Source organism: Megalobrama amblycephala, linkage group LG13 (assembly GCF_018812025.1).
Source record: "Megalobrama amblycephala isolate DHTTF-2021 linkage group LG13, ASM1881202v1, whole genome shotgun sequence".
In the NCBI taxonomy this organism is placed as follows: domain Eukaryota; kingdom Metazoa; phylum Chordata; class Actinopteri; order Cypriniformes; family Xenocyprididae; genus Megalobrama; species Megalobrama amblycephala.
Genome location: NC_063056.1, coordinates 31,110,047 through 31,128,212, shown reverse-complemented (window position 1 = coordinate 31,128,212; position 18,166 = coordinate 31,110,047). Strand labels below are relative to the sequence as shown.

Sequence of the window (18,166 nt, the reverse complement as noted above, 5' to 3'; positions counted from 1 at the left end):
TCAGTTAATGAAATATGTTATTTTACCGTAAATTTTACTGGGATTTTTTTTACAGTGTACTGAAATCCAATGTTAAATATACATATTTAAAATGTAAAATTCACATGTAACTCGGTTTGATGTCATTTTTACAGTATTGTTCTGGTAACCACAGCTGCCGGTATTTTTCCGTAGAAACAACGGGATTTTTTTTACAGTGTATAATTAGTGAATTCTTTTCTCTCACCAGCTTTATATAATGGAATGACTTTAGCAATTTTCATTTTATTTGGAAATACACCTGTTTTAAAGGATAAATTACAAATATAAGTTAGCGGTTTTACAATTACACTAATAACTTCCTTAATTAAAGCCATATCAATGTCATTCCAGTCTGTAGACCTTTTATTCTTCCATTTACTAATAATTTCTATAACCTCATTTTCATCAGCTGGTTTCAAAAACATTGTATTTGGGTTGCTATCTAAGTAATCCACAACATTAACCTCTCCTACAATCTCTGGACTTTTAATTTCCTCTGCCAAATTTGGTCCTATACTTACGAAAATTTTTTAAACCCATTAACCACATCATTCATGTTATCTAAAGTCCTCCCATTATCTATAAAGTACTGAGGGTATTCTATATTCATTGATCCATTCCTGACAATATTGTTTAACACTTTCCAAATGCCCTTGATATCATTTTTCTTATCATTCAATATCTTATTATAATAATCTTTCTTACTTATCCTCATAATACTAGTCAATTTATTTTTATATCTTTTATATTTGTTCTCAGCTTCTAAAGTTCTAGATTTTATAAATTGTTTGTGCAAAGTATTCTTTTTTTTTACAAGCTTTAAAAATAAAACCACCACTATAGTATTGCTCTGAGTGAAACCGGTATCTCTTTTGGACTGCCAACACCAAACATCACATGTGTAAGGAAAGGTTATAGTTTATCACAGGACTAAACAGGAAGCATTATTTGAATGTCAATTTAAATGAAAACCATTTATTTAAGTTATAAACAATACATTCAAGTTAAATGAACACAATTGATTCTAGTTAGTTGTCCATGGTTGATTCTTTTTTTTTTTTTTTTTTTCAGTCACGTGGAACCACTGTCCATGATTGAATCATGTTCAGCCAAAGAACTATTTTTTCAGTGTTGTTTTGAAACATAAGATAATCAACTTTTAAGCATGTTTTAGTTACATTAATAATTTTACATATCAGATGAGCCAGACAGATCAAACATAGTCAATCATATGAAAATGTACATTAGTTTGTCTAAAAAAAAAAAAGAAAAAAAAAAAAATCACAGTGTGGTTATATATTAAATCTTGTTATTTTTGGAAAGCCCACTATCTTCTCATTCCTGGTGTCCAGCTATGATATCTCTGACAGTTATGGAGATGTTTTATGATGATGTTTGACAACCACCACGAAGTAGACAATATACACCACAATAAGGGCAAGACCAATACCAAGAGCAATATGGTTCATAATGCGTGCCATTCTGGAGTTTTTCTCTGCTATTTGTTGTTGTCCGGACATGTTGGCATTCCGAGTCTGTGAAAATAAATGTGAAATAATGTCAATTATGCCACTTGTGTTTTTCAGAACCCATTCTGAGTTGCATTGCAGTTAAGCAATGACCCTTGTCTATACTAACAGTGTTTCACATGGTTGCTCATGAATCAAATGTGGAAACGTACGTTTAAACAGGTGCCATATGTATTTCAAAATGATACACCACCAATGTGTCCTTTTTTGTAATAATGGAAGCCCAGAGCAAGTTTCAAGTCCCAAGATCATAAATTTGCATATACACGTTAGATCCTGTAATGGTTTCATTTCCTTTATCTAAACATTTATTGAATTTTTTTTTATGAACCATCAAACTCATTTGGTGTTTTTAACTCGTACTCTATCAATTAAGTATAGTATATTGCACTAAAACAAAAGTGCACTAGCTTCGCATTGTCAATACATAAAGAAAATTCACACATATACACAAAGCAATGGTGAAATTGGAACATTGTTTACCACATCCCTTTCTCAATAACAAAAGGTCACATGATTTACAGAAAGAAAATATGTTTAAATGGAGATTTAAATTTAGAAACTCAGTCCATCTTCATTCCAGAGTGTTGGGTATGGGGAAGTTATGACTGAACTTGTTTTGAATGCTAGTGTTTTGAATGCTTTGCACTCTTGTTTCAAACATGTTTAAGCATTATAGTTTTTTTTTTTTTTTTTTTTTTTTTTTTTTTTTTGCTATTTAGACTTTTTGACTATGATCTCTCTTTATAATAGTCTTTTCCATCTTTTAAAAGGGACTTTTAAAAAAAGTAAATAATATTAATTTCATATATGGGAAAACTTACCTTTAAATTAAATACATTTAAGTGGAAAATATTTACATTTATTCATTAGGCATATGCTTTTAGAGCAAATTAAAATTGAGTAATACAACAAGCAATTTATCATGAAGAGACAACAAACACAAGATAAAGGCATTGTTTCAGGCATTGTTCAGAATAATACAAGCTAGAACAGGGAGGGATTAAGGAAAAGTGACAGCACAAAGTAATAGTAAAAGCATAGAAGAAATTTTCAAAAGAGATTAATTTTCAGCTGTTTCTTGAATATTGTCAGAGATTTATTACCATTTACAAAACAAAACGGTTAAAAGGTTAAAGATCAGCCAGGGTTATAGTGAATCAATCTGAAAAGGGTTAAGAAATGTATGTGAACTAATACTTACATTGATAGAGTAAATTAGAGCAGCAATGCCCAGAGGTAAGCAGCAGCACAGCATGGTAAAGATGGAATAGCCCAGGTAATCTGGCAGTGGATAGGCCAGTGGAATGTTGGTCAAATAAACTGCCGGCTGCACGGTGACAGCAGGATGACCTGGATATGGTCCTTGGCCGTATGGTCCTGAAGCTCCATATTGCTGGGCTTGATACCCAGAGGTGCTCGGGAAGCTCCCTGGAGGAGGGTATCCAGAATGGTCCTGGTACGGTGGTGGCCCAGGCTGCAACAACTTTGATTTCTCAGATGTATTCCAGTTTTCTTGGGGCTCCATTGTTCTGTTTAGTAAACTGTGACTGTCCTGTTTTCTTTGTACTTTACAGAGAAGTGGCACACATTTGTGGACTCTGGCTAAGAGGAATCAAGTTTTTTCTGTCACGGACTTTGGCTTCTTGTGGTCACGTGAAGATTTATAGGAATGTAATGTAGGAGGAGCGGCAAGAAGTGACAGCAGGTGTGACAGATTCAGTTTCCTCATCTACACAGTAGAAACATAATATTCATATAGTATTAACTGCAGGTGCCACTCTGTAGTTTCAACATTTTACATGAGTCAATATTTTGTAAATCATTTATAACATTTATGAGTTCAGCTTGATAGGTAATTGGAGGTTATTTGGGAATTATTTGTAAAGTGTTTTTGTAATATATAAATTATCACAATCACATTCAAGTTTGCCATAGTTGCCATGGACATTCAGTTTGTTTTCCTTAATCACATGTTTCTTTTGTTCTAGTTTCCCACCACAATCTGTCACCATGGACACTATTCCCAATCATCACAGCTGTTTGTCATTTGAGTTAAAGGGGATCTATTATGCCCATTTTTACAAGATGTAATTTAGGTCTAAGGTGTCCCCAGAATGTGTCTGTGAAGTTTCAGCTTAAAATACCTCACAGATCATTTATAAATCCATGTTGTAAATACCCATTTCTGACAGTCAAGAACAGGCTGTTTTCGTGCATGTGCCTTTAAATGCAAATGAGCTGCTGTGCCCCGCCCCCTCTTTACGATCACAGTTCCTGCCTCAAGCCCCATTCACACCGCCAGCGACTTTTTCGATGCATGTCGCTAGTCTAAGTCCTGTGAAGTCGCTTGTGGACGTTATTTTTTATTTATTTATTTATTTGACAGGGACATTGCACAATACATATATTGTACAGACCAGAGACAGCTACAAGCTAATTTTCATCTGTTGTCCCTGGGCAGAGGCAAAGTAACAGCAGGTTAACAGTGCATTTAAACAGATAACATTTTACAGATAACATCAATTTAACTTCACATAATCACCTATATACAACATTTAAAATACAGACAAACAACACATCCAACATTAACAGAGCCCCATCCCCAGATCAGATCCACACAATCCAAATACATTACATTTGATACATTAGGGATTCTTCACCTCCACTTCAACAAGTCTGCGCTAATGACAACACACCTGATTATCCTTCAGCCATTTCTTTAAATTAAATTTTAATTTATTCAAAGTATTACACTCTCTGACAGTTAAAGGTAAAGAGTTCCACATCCCTGCAGCTTTGACCGAGAAGCAGCTCCGTCCAAATTTAGTTAATTTGGATAATAATAACGTTCTTAGTACTGTCGCTCTAATGTCATTGGTAGACTGCATGTCTGACCATATATATATAGAAAATGCAATCACAAATGATATATAAAACTAAGAAACACAAATAATATATAAAACAGTGTCGTTATGAGACACTTCTTATGATTATGACTGCTAATGATGTATGGGGATTAAAAAAAAGTGGGTGGGTGGATTTTTATCACTATAGGGTGGTTGTTTACCCACATTGCCAACACACATTTATGTCCAAACACCATGCAGAAGTGACTTTTGCACAATAGGTCCCCTTTAATTATCTGTGTATTTAAGTTCCTGTTTTTCCTCTGTTCAGGGTTGGGGCTCGTATATGTTGGCATCAGATATATGTATCCATGTGAGTTGTGTTGCTACCACTTTTAGATTACTCTTCATCTTCTTCATCGTTTGTTATTTCCAAATATATTGATTAATTGGTCGATTTTTGTTTGATTTTTTATTATTCAATACAGCCTAATTGAACTGTACTGAAACAATCTGTATTGTATAAAGCATTATAAATAAACATGACTTGACTTAAATAATAGAATAAAATATTATTTAGTTATTCATTTATTGTTTAAAAATATTATGTGAATAGAGCTTATTTTATTTGTTACTACTCAGTATTTAGCAATCTAATTATTTTAGCAATCAATAATAATCAGCATACAGTGTTTACGAATTGTGAGTGTAGGTTTTAATGATGGTTGAGTGGTTAGTCAAAACCTGACTCACAATTCAAAACCGAAAGCTGAATATGAGTGAGTGGATTTGGTATTTAACCAGTTTTAACTCGTTCAGAGCGCTTCAAAAATTGGAGAGGATAATCATGTCAAAGATCAGGTCACATGAAATTTGTCTTCATGTATTTCTACACCAACTGTAAATGTTTCTCTTTGTGAGGTTTGGTTTGGAGTGGCTAAAATGCATCTTAACACACAACTGCCAGCCTGCATGGAGAGCTTCTTGAGACTCCAGAGACACCAGCAGCTTCAAATACCTGTTTGCTGCTCAACACTGGCTTTTTTATAACATTTTTTTGACAGGAACTTTCATTAATAAGCCTTTATCTGACCGAGTTCTGCTATGCTCTAAATCACTCACAAATCTTATGATAATTCAATAATCTCCATTCAGTTTCACACAATATTAGTTGTTTTCATGCCTTTTGCACAACATTGCACTATTTCATGCTTTTCATCTTCAGAAAGATCTTTCTTCCTCCCCATATTGCATGAGAACTGTGACTTGCTTAATAATGTGGAACAACCTAAGTAGGGTTTCCATAGACCTGGCAAATTATTTTGTCTGAGATTGATACCAGTTATCTAAAAAGACATGGATAAATAAACAAACAAACATTTTCTTAGAAAAACTAAAATCTGAATGTTTATTGTACAGAAATCTTACTGATATGTCACTTGCATAATAATTTGGAACGCAGTGTAAGGAGAGGATTTGAGTGTCCAGACCTCAGCACTGGACAAAAACTCTGGCGTTTTGAGTAACTTTTCTAACATAAAGGGGCTATATGTAATATTTTCACTTTAATGAAGCATAAAAATACCCCAATTTGTTTGCAGATATTGAGGAAACATGCTAAGTTCACCTACTTGTTTCTCAGAAAAACAATTCTACAGCCAGACATTCTACTTTGAAATGTGCGTTCCGTGTCGGAATGTCTGTCTTTGTTTTGGTCTGTGCGAAATCCTGTGCTGCCATATTATCCAATAGTATTTCGACATCACAGGTTGCCAGTTGGCGGAAAACACCGCGTATTGCAGCAATGGAAACCAGCAAACAAACTGGGTCAGAGAATCGCAGATTCTACCTGACCTAAAGAGCCTCTGCATACATCTAAAAATCTAAAACACAGATAAATCAACTCATCAGCTTACAGTGTGTAAGTCTCCTCAGCTTTCATTGTCAATTGCGCTCCCTCTTGTTGCGTGTCCTCAAGCTGGCCACCCCGCATCTTTGAAGGAGGGGGCGGGGCAAACAATATTTTGAATTTGGACTGCAGTACCTATTTCGACCACTGGGTGTCATTCCTACATAAAACCTCTTTAAACACATCTGATTGGCAGGTGCGTTCAAGAAATCATCAGATCTGTGTGTGATTGGCTACATTCCTCAATGCTGCAAAAATATGTTGTCAAGTCAAGTCACCTTTATTTATGTAGCGCTTTTTACAATGCAGATTGTGTCAAAGCAGCTTTACACTGATAAGTGGTATATAATTTTGGCTGCACAGCAGCTCTTAAAGAATAGTGTCAATGCAGGCAGATCAAAGCACTGTTGAATATCAAATGTCAAGTGTCCCCAACTAAGCAAGCCAAAGGCGACAGCGGCAAGGAACCCAAACTCCAACAGGTGACATCAGGTGGCAAATAGATGTTAAAATGGAGAGAAAAAAAAACCTTGGGAGAAACCAGGCTTAGTCGGGGGGCCAGTTCTCCTCTGTTGTAAATAGGAAAACCTGTTTATATTAGTTTTGACGCTCTCAAGAGCACAGTCACCAAATCTGTTTATGTTCAGAGTCTCATCATAAACTGATGAAGACTCTCAGATTGCAGAATTCAGTCAGAATTGCAAATTCAGCTTGTGCGGCAAACTGGCGTTCCAGCGATGATTAATCTGCATTTATAAGCCATTGCAATTATAAGCTCAATATATTTAATGCTGCAATTGGCACGTTTCATTTTATTTTAATTTTCACTTTATTACTACATTTAGTTTAAATGTGCAGGCCCAAGCCCCCGTTAATTTTTGACCTAGCCTTATGCACACTCCACCTATGATCGTTAAAATAGTCAACATAACCACAGTGGTTATGAAGTGACTAGAAAACTTTTTGTGCACAAAAACAAAAATAATGACTTTATTCAAAAAATTTGTCTCTCCCCTGTCATTCTCCTACGCTGTTTACATTCAGCGCTTCTAGGTTCCACATCAGAACGGCGACTCAGTATTATCGTTATTTTTATTTTGTTTTTGCGCACAAAAAAATATTCTTGTTGCTTCAAAACATTATTGTTAAACCATTGTAGTCACGTTGACTATTTTAACAATGTCTTTACTACTTTTCTGGACCTTGAAAGACAGTAATTACGTTGCTTTTTATGAGAGATAAAAAGAAACTCCTGGATTTCATCAAAAATAACTTTATTTGTGTTCTGAAAATGAATGAAGGTCTTATGGGTCTTATGTTGGTGAATATGACAGAAATTTAATTTTTGGGTGAACTAATGCTTTAAAGAAAATTTACAAGTATACTTGCAGTATAAAACTATAGTAGTTCACTGAGTGTACGCTTCAAAGTGTACTTTAATAAATTTTTAAAAATGTACTACGTGTTAAAATAGTCAACTTCTAATATACATGTAGTTCACTTGTAGTACAGATGCAGTAAAAATGAGAAACGTTGTGAACTAGTTGTGTACTCAAAGTATACTGTTACACTTATAGTACACTTAAATGTATACTTTTATATAAACTGGACCAATTTAGTCCCATGCAGTATTTACATACAGTAGTACACTTACAAGTTTACTGCTAGTACAGTGATATTAGTATACTTACTACATAAAGTATACTTAAAAATATACTTGAACGTTACTTAAGTGTCTTCATACAAACCTTTTTGTGAGGGTAGGCATTACAAGAATTTCTTATTTACCTAAAAAAAAGCTATTACATTGTCCTTCTGATCTCAATGGTGGTTAACATCATGATGACACATTGTAATACAGTAAATCCTGGTGTTAGAGTAAAGAGCTAATGTTCTCTTGTTGAATTTGAAGGGATTAACATGGCTAGTGTAAACAGCACCCTCTGGCTGGTGAAAATATGTGGTAATTGCATCATACTTGACTTTGACATTTCATGTGTTAATAGTTTTGATGCGAAAGGAGCTTTTCTATGATGCTGAAAAGCTGCCAGGGAGTATATAACTTCTTTCCAATACAGCAGTTGAAGTAACTATATTTTGAAAAAGATGGGTGCCATCATCAAGAAATGTAAAAGTGCATTGTTTTGTGGGATCATTTTAACAAATAATTAGTTCTGGTCAGACATATATTTCAGGGAATTGAAAGAAAATGAGAGTGAATAATGTAGATTTTTAATGAGCCATCATCAAAAACTCACAAATATTCAGCCAACATTATGAAAACATTGCATGTGAGAGTACAATGCCAAATTTGCAAAAAAAACAAACAAAAAAACAATGGGGCATAGCTTTGGAACGATAACTTTGATTAATTTTTTTCAACGTATATTCTGAAGTAGATATATAGTCCAATACAGATGAGGCCCACAACAACACCAACATGGTTCAGGATGAGTGCAGTTCGAGAGTTTTCCGCTGCTTCTGCTCGCTGTCCAGCACCGTTAGCTTTGCGCGTCTGTGAAAGTAAAGGTAAAATTGCAAATGTCAAGCACTTGTTGAGTGCACAAGCTGAAATAACAGGTTACTGGAAAATCAGACCTAACCACAACATTTTCAGCTGGTTAAACTTAGAAATGAAAGTTCAACTTGAAGATAACCTTTTTTTCAACTCAAAAATAGTCAAGACAACGCATTACTTTAAGTTAAAATTTATTTTAACTTAAAGTAATGGGGATCAAGATTGTTATTGTTTTGTTAAATGACGACTGCATCACTCCCCTCAACATTGCCACTTCAGAAACTTTAGATTTATACATTTAAATTTGCTGTTAGTTAGAGAAAATCAATATGTCTTCATGATTATTCAGAATGTTAGATGAAAAGTTTTCAATACAGAACTTCTGTTCAGTCTCAATGTTGTGAAAAAGTTGTGAATTATGACGATTACAGAGAGTTATGCATATGAGCTCAGCATCATAAAGCCCATGTGGTTTTCACTGGAGGACTTTCCAAAAGCATGCACCTGAGCTGATGCACTTACAAGAAACGAAAAAAATTCACGGTGAAGAACCTGCTTGATCGCATTTGACCTACAAAGCAAATAACTCTCTTGGGATCTTCACTGTGTGTAATAATCTATTTAATATATATATACAAGTCAAGACAATAGATTACTTTAAGTTAAAACTTAAAGTAATCCATTGACTATTTGTGAGTTGAAACAAAGGTTATCTTCAAGTTGAGTTAACTTATATTTAGTTGAGTTAACTCACATTTTTAAGGCAGCAGGTGAACTTTTGTTCATTTCTAAGTTTAACCAGCTGCATTTTTTTATGTTTTTACTGACAGTCAATAACCATTTAATTGATTTAAAACATGTTACTACATTGACTTACTATAGTAATAACAGTAATTATAATATTATAATATAATTACAAGTAACTAACCCTAAACCAAACCCTAACCCTAAATGTAACTCAATAGTAAGTACATGTAGTTAATTAATAGTTCTCAGTACTTATTTGAGTAATTACAATGTAATTACGGCACTGTAAAATAAAGTGTAACCCACATAATTAACACATGATTTTGTATTATTTTAAGTATGTGTGTATGTGTGTGTGTGTGTGTTTGTGATTTATGAGGACACAAATTTGTGTAATGACATGGGTATTACACTGGTATTACGATGTAAAAATGTTTTATGAGGAAATTTCATAAGTCCTCATATTTAAAATAGCTATAAAAACATACGAAACAATATTTTATTAAAAATGTAAAAATGCAGATTGTTTTCTGTGATGGGTAGGTTTAGGGGTAGGGTTGGTGTAGGGAGACAGAGTGTGCAGTTTGTACAATATAAAAACCCTTACGCTAATGAAATGTACTCACTAAGATAGCAAAACAAACCTGTGTGTGTGTTTACTCATTTGTGGATGTGTAATGGTATCACCCATTAATTTTTGTGTGTTCTGTTTTTTTTTTTTTGACAAATAATAACAGGCAGCAATTTTTTTAAATCTCTCCCATAAATTTTTATGGGTGATTATTTTTTTATTTTTTTTGTGTGTGTGTGTGTGTGTGTGTGTATTTGTTTTATGCATTGTGGCCAATCTATTTCACAGAATTAGATATAGTCTGTGTTCTGTCATATAATAATAAAAATAATTATGTTTGCCCTCCAAAATAAAACCATTATGTGTTCTGTATTCTAAATGTAAAATATCAAAATCCTGTCAAATATGTAAATGGGGATTTTGGGAACCAGTCAAATGCAGATAGAACCTTCTAATTCTAAAAAATAATTTTCCACTTGGAATTATAAGGTTATATATTATCTGTCTATATTTCAATTTTTTTGTTCAATACTGATGATAATAAGAAATGTACTGTTTGTTTTTTCAAAAAATGCAGCCTTGATAAGCATAGGAGACTTCTTTCAAAAAAATAAAAAATTCTTACAGACCCCAAACTTTTAATTGGTAGTATGAATTTATAGTTTGCAAGTTTGCATAATATGAAAAATATTCCTGCAAAAAAAAAAAAAAAAAAAAAAAACATTCAAAGGTAAATAAATTATTACTTACAGCTCTAGAATAATGAAGAGCGGCACTTCCAAGACAGATGCAGCAGCACAGCGTGGTAAATCTTGAGTAACACATGTAATCCGGCACAGGGTCAGGCAGTGGAGTGCGAGTACACTGGTACACAGGGGGTTGAACAATGACTACAGGCTCATCGTGGTGATTCAGGACCTGGGTATTGAGTTGGACACTGTCAGGATGGATTGCATGAGGATTTTCAGCATTATCACCCTGAGGATAGAGTGGAGATGAAGCCTGGGCCATGACTGATCACTTCCACCTTTCTTCTTTAGATATAGCTCTCAGTACATTGGCCTTTTATGGTGAACAGTGTGAACGGTAATGGGTTGAGGTAAAGAAGTGAAATGGCCTATTTTTCTAGTTTGACCGCACTGGAGTCTTCAGAAACTGCAGTGGCAGCACTGTGGCAGTAACATTTCATGGGTTACAATCCTCTCTGCACTGAAACAAAATCTGGTGTAGAAACAATTATCACTCAGAAATTGCTAGTAAATTTCACAAATTATTACAAAGAATCTGCAAGTAACACATTGAATTAAACTTGACATTTTGAAGTAGAAAGAATAGCTACTATTATCTGGTGAAATGCACTTCAATGATCTTTTATTTACAACTTCGATTTTTTTCTTCTTTTTTTTTTCTTATTCTTTTTTTTTTTTTTTTTTTTTTTACAGTGTGTGTGTTATTTATTGCCCATTTTGAAAAGTAGTTGTAGTTCAGGACTGATTTTACATTGAATATTTACATTGGATTTCACATTGGCATTGGAAGTAGAGACTAAAAAATGTTCATTGTACGAAAAGTAAAAGTTTCCATTAGCCACCACAGAAATCGCAGTTAGTCGAAAGAATTCCTTCTAAAAGCGGAATAATCTTTTCAAGCTAATTTCTTTGGAAAGACCAGAATATCCTCCACTACCTTTGTGACATCAATGAAGAAAGTGGAGGATGACAGTAAGTTTGCTTATGACAGTGAAGTGGTAAACCAGCTCTAATCTTGAGGTTTCTTGTCTCTGAAACACCCTAACCAGCTCAGCTCACATCAAGAGCATGCATGCATGCATTTTATCTGTTTTTATACTAAATACATTTTAGGAAAATTCTACACATTTTCAGCTGGTTAAACTTAGAAATGAAAGTTCACCTGCTGCCTTAAAAATGTGAGTTAACCCAACTAAACATAAGTTAACTCAACTTGAAGATAACCTTTGTTTCAACTCACAAAGAGTCAAGACAATGCATTACTTTAAGTTTAATTTTTAACTTAAAAATTTGAGTTAACTCACATTTTTAAGGCAGCAGGTGAACTTACATTTCTGAGTTTAACCAGCTGATTTTTTATTTTATTTATTTTTTTATAGTACTTTCATCCTCTCTGATATGTGGTCAAAACTTTATTTTTCAGTTCATTGTTTTTGTTTTTTTCCCCCTTAGTATTCACACCTACACCAACCATGCAACAACTCTATTTTTCCATGTTATAAACAGTTTGCATTAAAAAAAACAGTTACACTTTACCATAAGGTCTCATTTGTTAACATTATTATGTATTAACATGAACTAACAATGAGCAATACATTTGTTACAGTATTCATTAATCTTTGTTATTGTTAGTTAATAAAAAATACAAACAGTGTTTGTTAATTTGCAGTGCATTAACCTTATTGTATAGTGTTACCAAAAAAGAAGAAATCAGTTTTTGTTTCTTTCAATGGACTGAGAAATGTCTATTAACTGTCGTTCTGCACAAAGGAGAATGGTTGTAATGTTGTTTTAATTGTTGTAAGAATATTTTGTTTACATGTATTGAAAACACTGAATGTGAAGACAAGCTTTAAAATGTTTCATTAAAGAATAAAATGTAAAAGTGCACTGTTTTTTTTTTTAAACAAAAGTTAGCTGTGGTCCTTACAATAATTGTATTAAAATTGTTATTAGGTGTGTAAACAATTAGGAGAACAACAAACATTTACATAACTGCTATTATTCTAAAAGTAATTGTGTCCTGTAAAGGACAAAAACAATGTCTGTTTCCTTTTTATTATTCACAAAATCTATGAAGAAGATTTTAGAAATTTTAGGGAAAATGAGCATAAATACTGTAGAGTTTTTTTTAATGAATCATCATTGTCAAGTACTTTTGCATTTATTTGAACAATTAAAAAATGAAATACAATATTCAATTTCATAATACATAAAATTTGTCAATAGAATCTTAAAAAAAAAAAAAAAAAAAATACAATTATTGTAATTTAAGATCCCCCCAGATCACTTTATGGATAATTTTCCTTAAAGTAAAACTCGTTGAGGCAATATATTACAATGATGATGAGGCCCACAACAACACCGACATGGTTCAGGATGAGTGCAGTTTGAGAGCTGCTTGCTGCTTCTGCCCTCCGACCAGCAGCGTTAGCTTTCCGTGCCTGTGAAAGTAAAGGTAAAATGTCAACCATTGAGAGTACAGACTGAAAAACACATCTATCGATCTATCAATCAATCTATCCATTTATCTAGGATAAATTATATTGAACAAAGGTCACAGTAAAGACGTTAGGTTTAGAAAAATGCTGTTCTTTTGAATTTCTGTTCATCAAAGAATCCTAAAAAATGCTTAATGTTATCCACATAAAATAATAATAATTTTTAAGAGTGATAATAGTAAGAAACGTTTCTTGAGCATCAAATCATCATATTGGAATGATTTCTGAAGGATCATATGACACTGAAGACTGGAGTAATGATGCTGAAAATTCAGCTTTACCATCACAGGAATAAATTATATTTTAAAATATATTAAAATAGAATGTTTATTTTAAATTGTAATAATGTTTCAAATAAATAAAGCCTTGGTGAGAATAAGAAACAACTTTTAAAACAATCTTACCAACTCCAAATTTTCAAACAGTAGTATGTTTATCTTATTTGAAACTTTGTCCCCATGAACATGTTTGCTTGATATGACAAAATTTTAAAATTACATTCAAAGGTACATAAATGAATACTTACAGAATTAGAGCACATTATAGCGGCAACTCCCAGACAGATGCAGCAGCACAGCGTGGTAAATATGGAGTAACCCATGTAATCCGGCACAGGGTCAGCCGGTGGAGCGTGAGTACGCTGGTACACGGGGGGTTGAACGATGACCACAGGCTCATTGTGGAGATTCGGGACCTGGGCATGGAACTGGATGTTGTCAGGATGGATTGCATGAGGAATTCCAGCATAACCGCCCTGAGAGTAGACTGGAGCCTGGGCCATGACTGATCACTTCCACCTTTCTTCTTTAGATATGGCTCTGCGTTTTTCTGATCGAATGTATATTGTGAGTCTTTTCTCTGTACCTTGGTTTTTTATGGTGAACAGTTGTGGTAAAGAGGAACTCAAATGACCTACTTTTTTTTGTCTGCAGTAACTGCAAGCAACACGCCCATGGCAGTTATATAGACCTACACTTTGTCAGTGGTTTACAATCCTCTTAAAAAAAATAAATAAAAAATAGAAACAATTTTCACTCAGAAATATTTTTTGTGTGTGCTATTTATAGCAAATATTAATAGTAGTAGACCTAGTATTTCTCAAGATCTTCTGACACTGAACATTTAAACTGTGTTTTACATTGACATTGTTACAGGTTACTTGTGTCGTGTTGAGTCTTTTATGTTTCCTGTGCCAGTTTTGTAGTCTTTTTGTAGTTTTTCATGTTGATTATTTCCCTGATTGTTCCCAGGTGTGTTTTGTTTGCCTCATTTCCCCCTGTGTATAAACAGGCCTGGTGTTTCCTAGTTTTTTCTTTGTATTACTAATAAACCTGTTGCACATGGATCTGTACCTTCACCTGCATTCCTTGCTCCTTGCATTTTGGAATTGGAAACCAAAAAAAATGTGTTCATATGAAAATACGTAAGTAAAAGTTTCAGCCATCACAGAAATCAGAGTTAGTGAACATACCTTCTAAAGGCTGAATAATCTTTTGAAGATAATTTCTTTAGAAAGATCACAATGTCCTACACTTTCTTTGTGACGTCAATGAAGAAAGTGGAGGATGATAGCAAGTATACTTAAGACAAAGACAGTGAGGTGGTAAATCAGCTATAATCCTGAGGTTTCTTATCTCTGAAACAACCTAACCCCATACCAGGTCACGACATCAAGGGCATGCATGCATTTGATCTATTTTTATACTATCACTGTGAAACATTTTCAGCTGGCTAAACTTAGAAATGAAAGTTCATCTGCTGCCTTAAAAATGTGAGTTAACTCAACTTGAAGATAAGCTTTGTTTCAACTCACAAATAGTCAAGACAATACATTACTTTAAGCTTAATTTTTAACTTAAAGTAATGAGTTGTCTTGACTATTTTTGAGTTGAAACAAAGCTTATCTTTAAGTTGAGTTAACTCACATTTTTAAGGTTGCAGGTGAACTTTCATTTCTAAGTTTAAACAGCTGAAAATGTTTAAGGCATTTTAGGCAAATTCCACTACTTTCATCCTCTCTGACATGAGGTCACAACAACTATTAACTGTGGTTCTGAACAAGAAGCACCAACCAATCTTGTTGGGAAGTCACTGCAAAATTAAGTTATCTAAATCAAAATGTCTATGAACATAACTCTATTTCACATTGCAATCAGGATTAACAGTTGTATTTTTTATGTAATGCCAAATATCAGTAAGTAGAGGGCATTTTGATTGCAAAAGTTTCTTTGCAGCTGTTTATTTCCACAATTATTCTCCCAATCACATATTATTTCAACTATTTTTATCTAGCTTCAACTAAATAACTTCTTTAAAACATTTCACATGCATAAACAGTGCAGAGTGTGAGAGGTCAGGCTAAATTGTCTAATGTTTGCCTTAATCCACACAAATCTTGTTCTCATCTAAAGCTTTGAGAAACAGTAGGGTCTCAGTCAGCTGGAGACGGAGAACAGAGAACATTGATCTTTTAGTTTATTTTAGTGTTTGTTTGAATGATACTGACAATTTTTCACACACACAAAAGAAACATATACGGCTAGCACATGATAATACCTCAATGTAAATATAAGTTGTTGTTTTTTTTTTTTTGAAAGCATGATCATTTCAAATGGCTTTGTTACTAAATTACAAAGTAATTCTGGACAGTAATTAGCCACAGACAACAGTGTAATATTGGATGGATCCACTAAAGCTAATATTTGGTTAAAGGTTTCCATATGAGACTGAATCAGGAACTGAATCAGGAACTGATTCAACTGCCATTGAAAGCCTTCGCTTTCCTACATTTAATACAATTACTGAAGGGAAAAACTATCCACATCTATTTTCAGATCTACTTTTTCTTCTTTCTTTTTTTTATTGGTAATTGATTTATGTTAAAGGTGCCATCGAATTGAAAATTGAATTTACCTTGGCATAGTTGAATAACAATTCAGTACATGGAAATGACATACAGTGAGTCTCAAACTCCATTGTTTCCTCCTTCTTATATAAATCTCATTTGTTTAAAAGACCTCAGAAGAACAGGCAAATCTCAACATAACACTGACTATTACGTAACAGTCGGGATTATTAATATGTACGCCCCCAATATTTGCATATGCCAGCTCATGTTCAAGGCATTACACAAGCCAGTATTAACGTCTGAATCTGTGCACAGCTGAATCATCAGACTAGGTAAGCAAGCAAGGACAATAGCGAAAAATGGTCTTTTCGTCGACTGAGAAACCAAAGACTGTTAGTGAGTTTTTGAAATGAGCGCATGCGTAAGAACAACCCCCCTCCTTCACAGCTCATTTCGAGGGAACGCCTCCCAAAACTCATGCATGAGTATTGGAACACGAGTGTTTACCACCGGCATTCGCTGTGTCGTGTTAGTGGATTCATTATGTCGGACTCACCGCAGGTAACTCATAATCTGCAGTTGTTACTCCTGTCTCCTGAGAAAAACATTGCATGCAGCGCCTGTAGAGTGTGGAAAGTTACTGGAGCGCGCAGCCATGCTCGTCTCTCACAAGGAACGTCATGGCAGTGATTGACAAGCCAGAGGTCCAATCATCACGTAAACGATTGGCTGGTGTTTTTAAGGCCCTACCTCATGCACAGATGATATATATTGATATTATTCCTTTCAGTGCACCTAATAAATAGTATTTTATCAGTTAGTAAAGACAGTTTCAAGTAATATTGCAAAAATGTATAAAACAAAACATCCTCTGTAGCACCTTTAAGTGACATAACAACGACACATCTGGCATAAAAATGAATGAATTTTACATTTAATCATTTAGCAGACACTTTTATCCAAGCGACTTACAAACAAGAACAATAGAAGCAATTGTTTTGGCTTTGGTTTTGGTTTTTTTTGGTTTTTAGCAATACTGACTTGGCGCAGTAATATCTTCACTCGTGAAAAGTCCTCTCACCGGCCCCCGCTCCCTCTCCTCCTCCCTCTCATTTCCGTCAATAGAACCAACGCTCCGGCTCCGGTCTGTTCTGGTTCGTATCTTTTATCCCTCTCACGGTCCATAAGAGCTAATTCCTCCTCCGTGTACTCGGGTTCAAACAGATATGGCTCTGGGTCTGCTACAAACAAGTCATAATCATCTACAAAGTCCGCCATTGGGCTGGGCTAAGCTAAGTGCTAACAAAGTTTCGCCGCAAGACAGAGCGATTTAGTGCACGCACTGAGACGAGAGAGGTATGTATCAACTCGTCTTAGTTAAGGGAATAACATAGTTTAATATGAAAAAACGGTGGAGTATCCCTTTAAATATTTTACATCAAAATTCAAAAGCAACGAACATACCTTTTATTGAGTATTTCATTCTCAAACTCCACTTTACTTTTGCTAGACAAGACCCTTATTCCTTGGCTGGGATGATGTAGAGCGCTTTGAAGCTGCACTGAAACTGAAAATCCTGAAATGTTTTCCTCAAATCCTTAGTTTCTTTTCGACTGAAGAAAGAAAGCCATGAACATCTTGGATGACATGGGGGTGAGTAAATTATCAGGAAATTTTCATTCAGAAGTGATCTAATCCTTTAAGTGAAAAAGGTGCCCAATATAAGTGACATAATTAGCAAGCATTTCACACGCGATCATGCACACCAAGACAGCCAAAATGTGTCATTCATTGACACATACACAGGGCTAAAACTAACTTTTTGCCACAGTTGCCAATGGCTGATGACATTTCTGGCCAAAACTTTTTTTTTTTACAGGCCATGAAACAAAAACAGGTTATGACACGAATATTTTAGATATTG

The 18,166-nt window shown here is 34.2% G+C and overlaps 1 protein-coding gene across 1 annotated transcript; it reads right to left on the bottom strand.

Moving 5' to 3' along the window:
* Nucleotides 1-976: 976 nt before the first annotated feature.
* Nucleotides 977-3,199, bottom strand: LOC125244122 (synapse differentiation-inducing gene protein 1-like). Its single transcript, XM_048154100.1, has 2 exons — nt 2,755-3,199; nt 977-1,556 (listed from the first exon to the last, which is right to left on the bottom strand). Exons 1-2 carry the CDS (start codon nt 3,076-3,078, stop codon nt 1,392-1,394), a joined length of 489 nt encoding a protein of 162 aa, XP_048010057.1. The 5' UTR covers nt 3,079-3,199; the 3' UTR covers nt 977-1,391.
* Between the last annotated feature and the right edge of the window lie 14,967 nt (nt 3,200-18,166).

Bases quoted from the DNA above. Each gene is read 5' to 3' on its own strand.
- LOC125244122 (XM_048154100.1), bottom strand. From the start codon at position 3,078: ATGGAGCCCCAAGAAAACTGGAATACATCTGAGAAATCAAAGTTGTTG. The intron at 1,557-2,754 runs GTAAGTATTAGT...TTATTTTCACAG, and splicing joins CTCTAATTTACTCTATCAAT to ACTCGGAATGCCAACATGTC.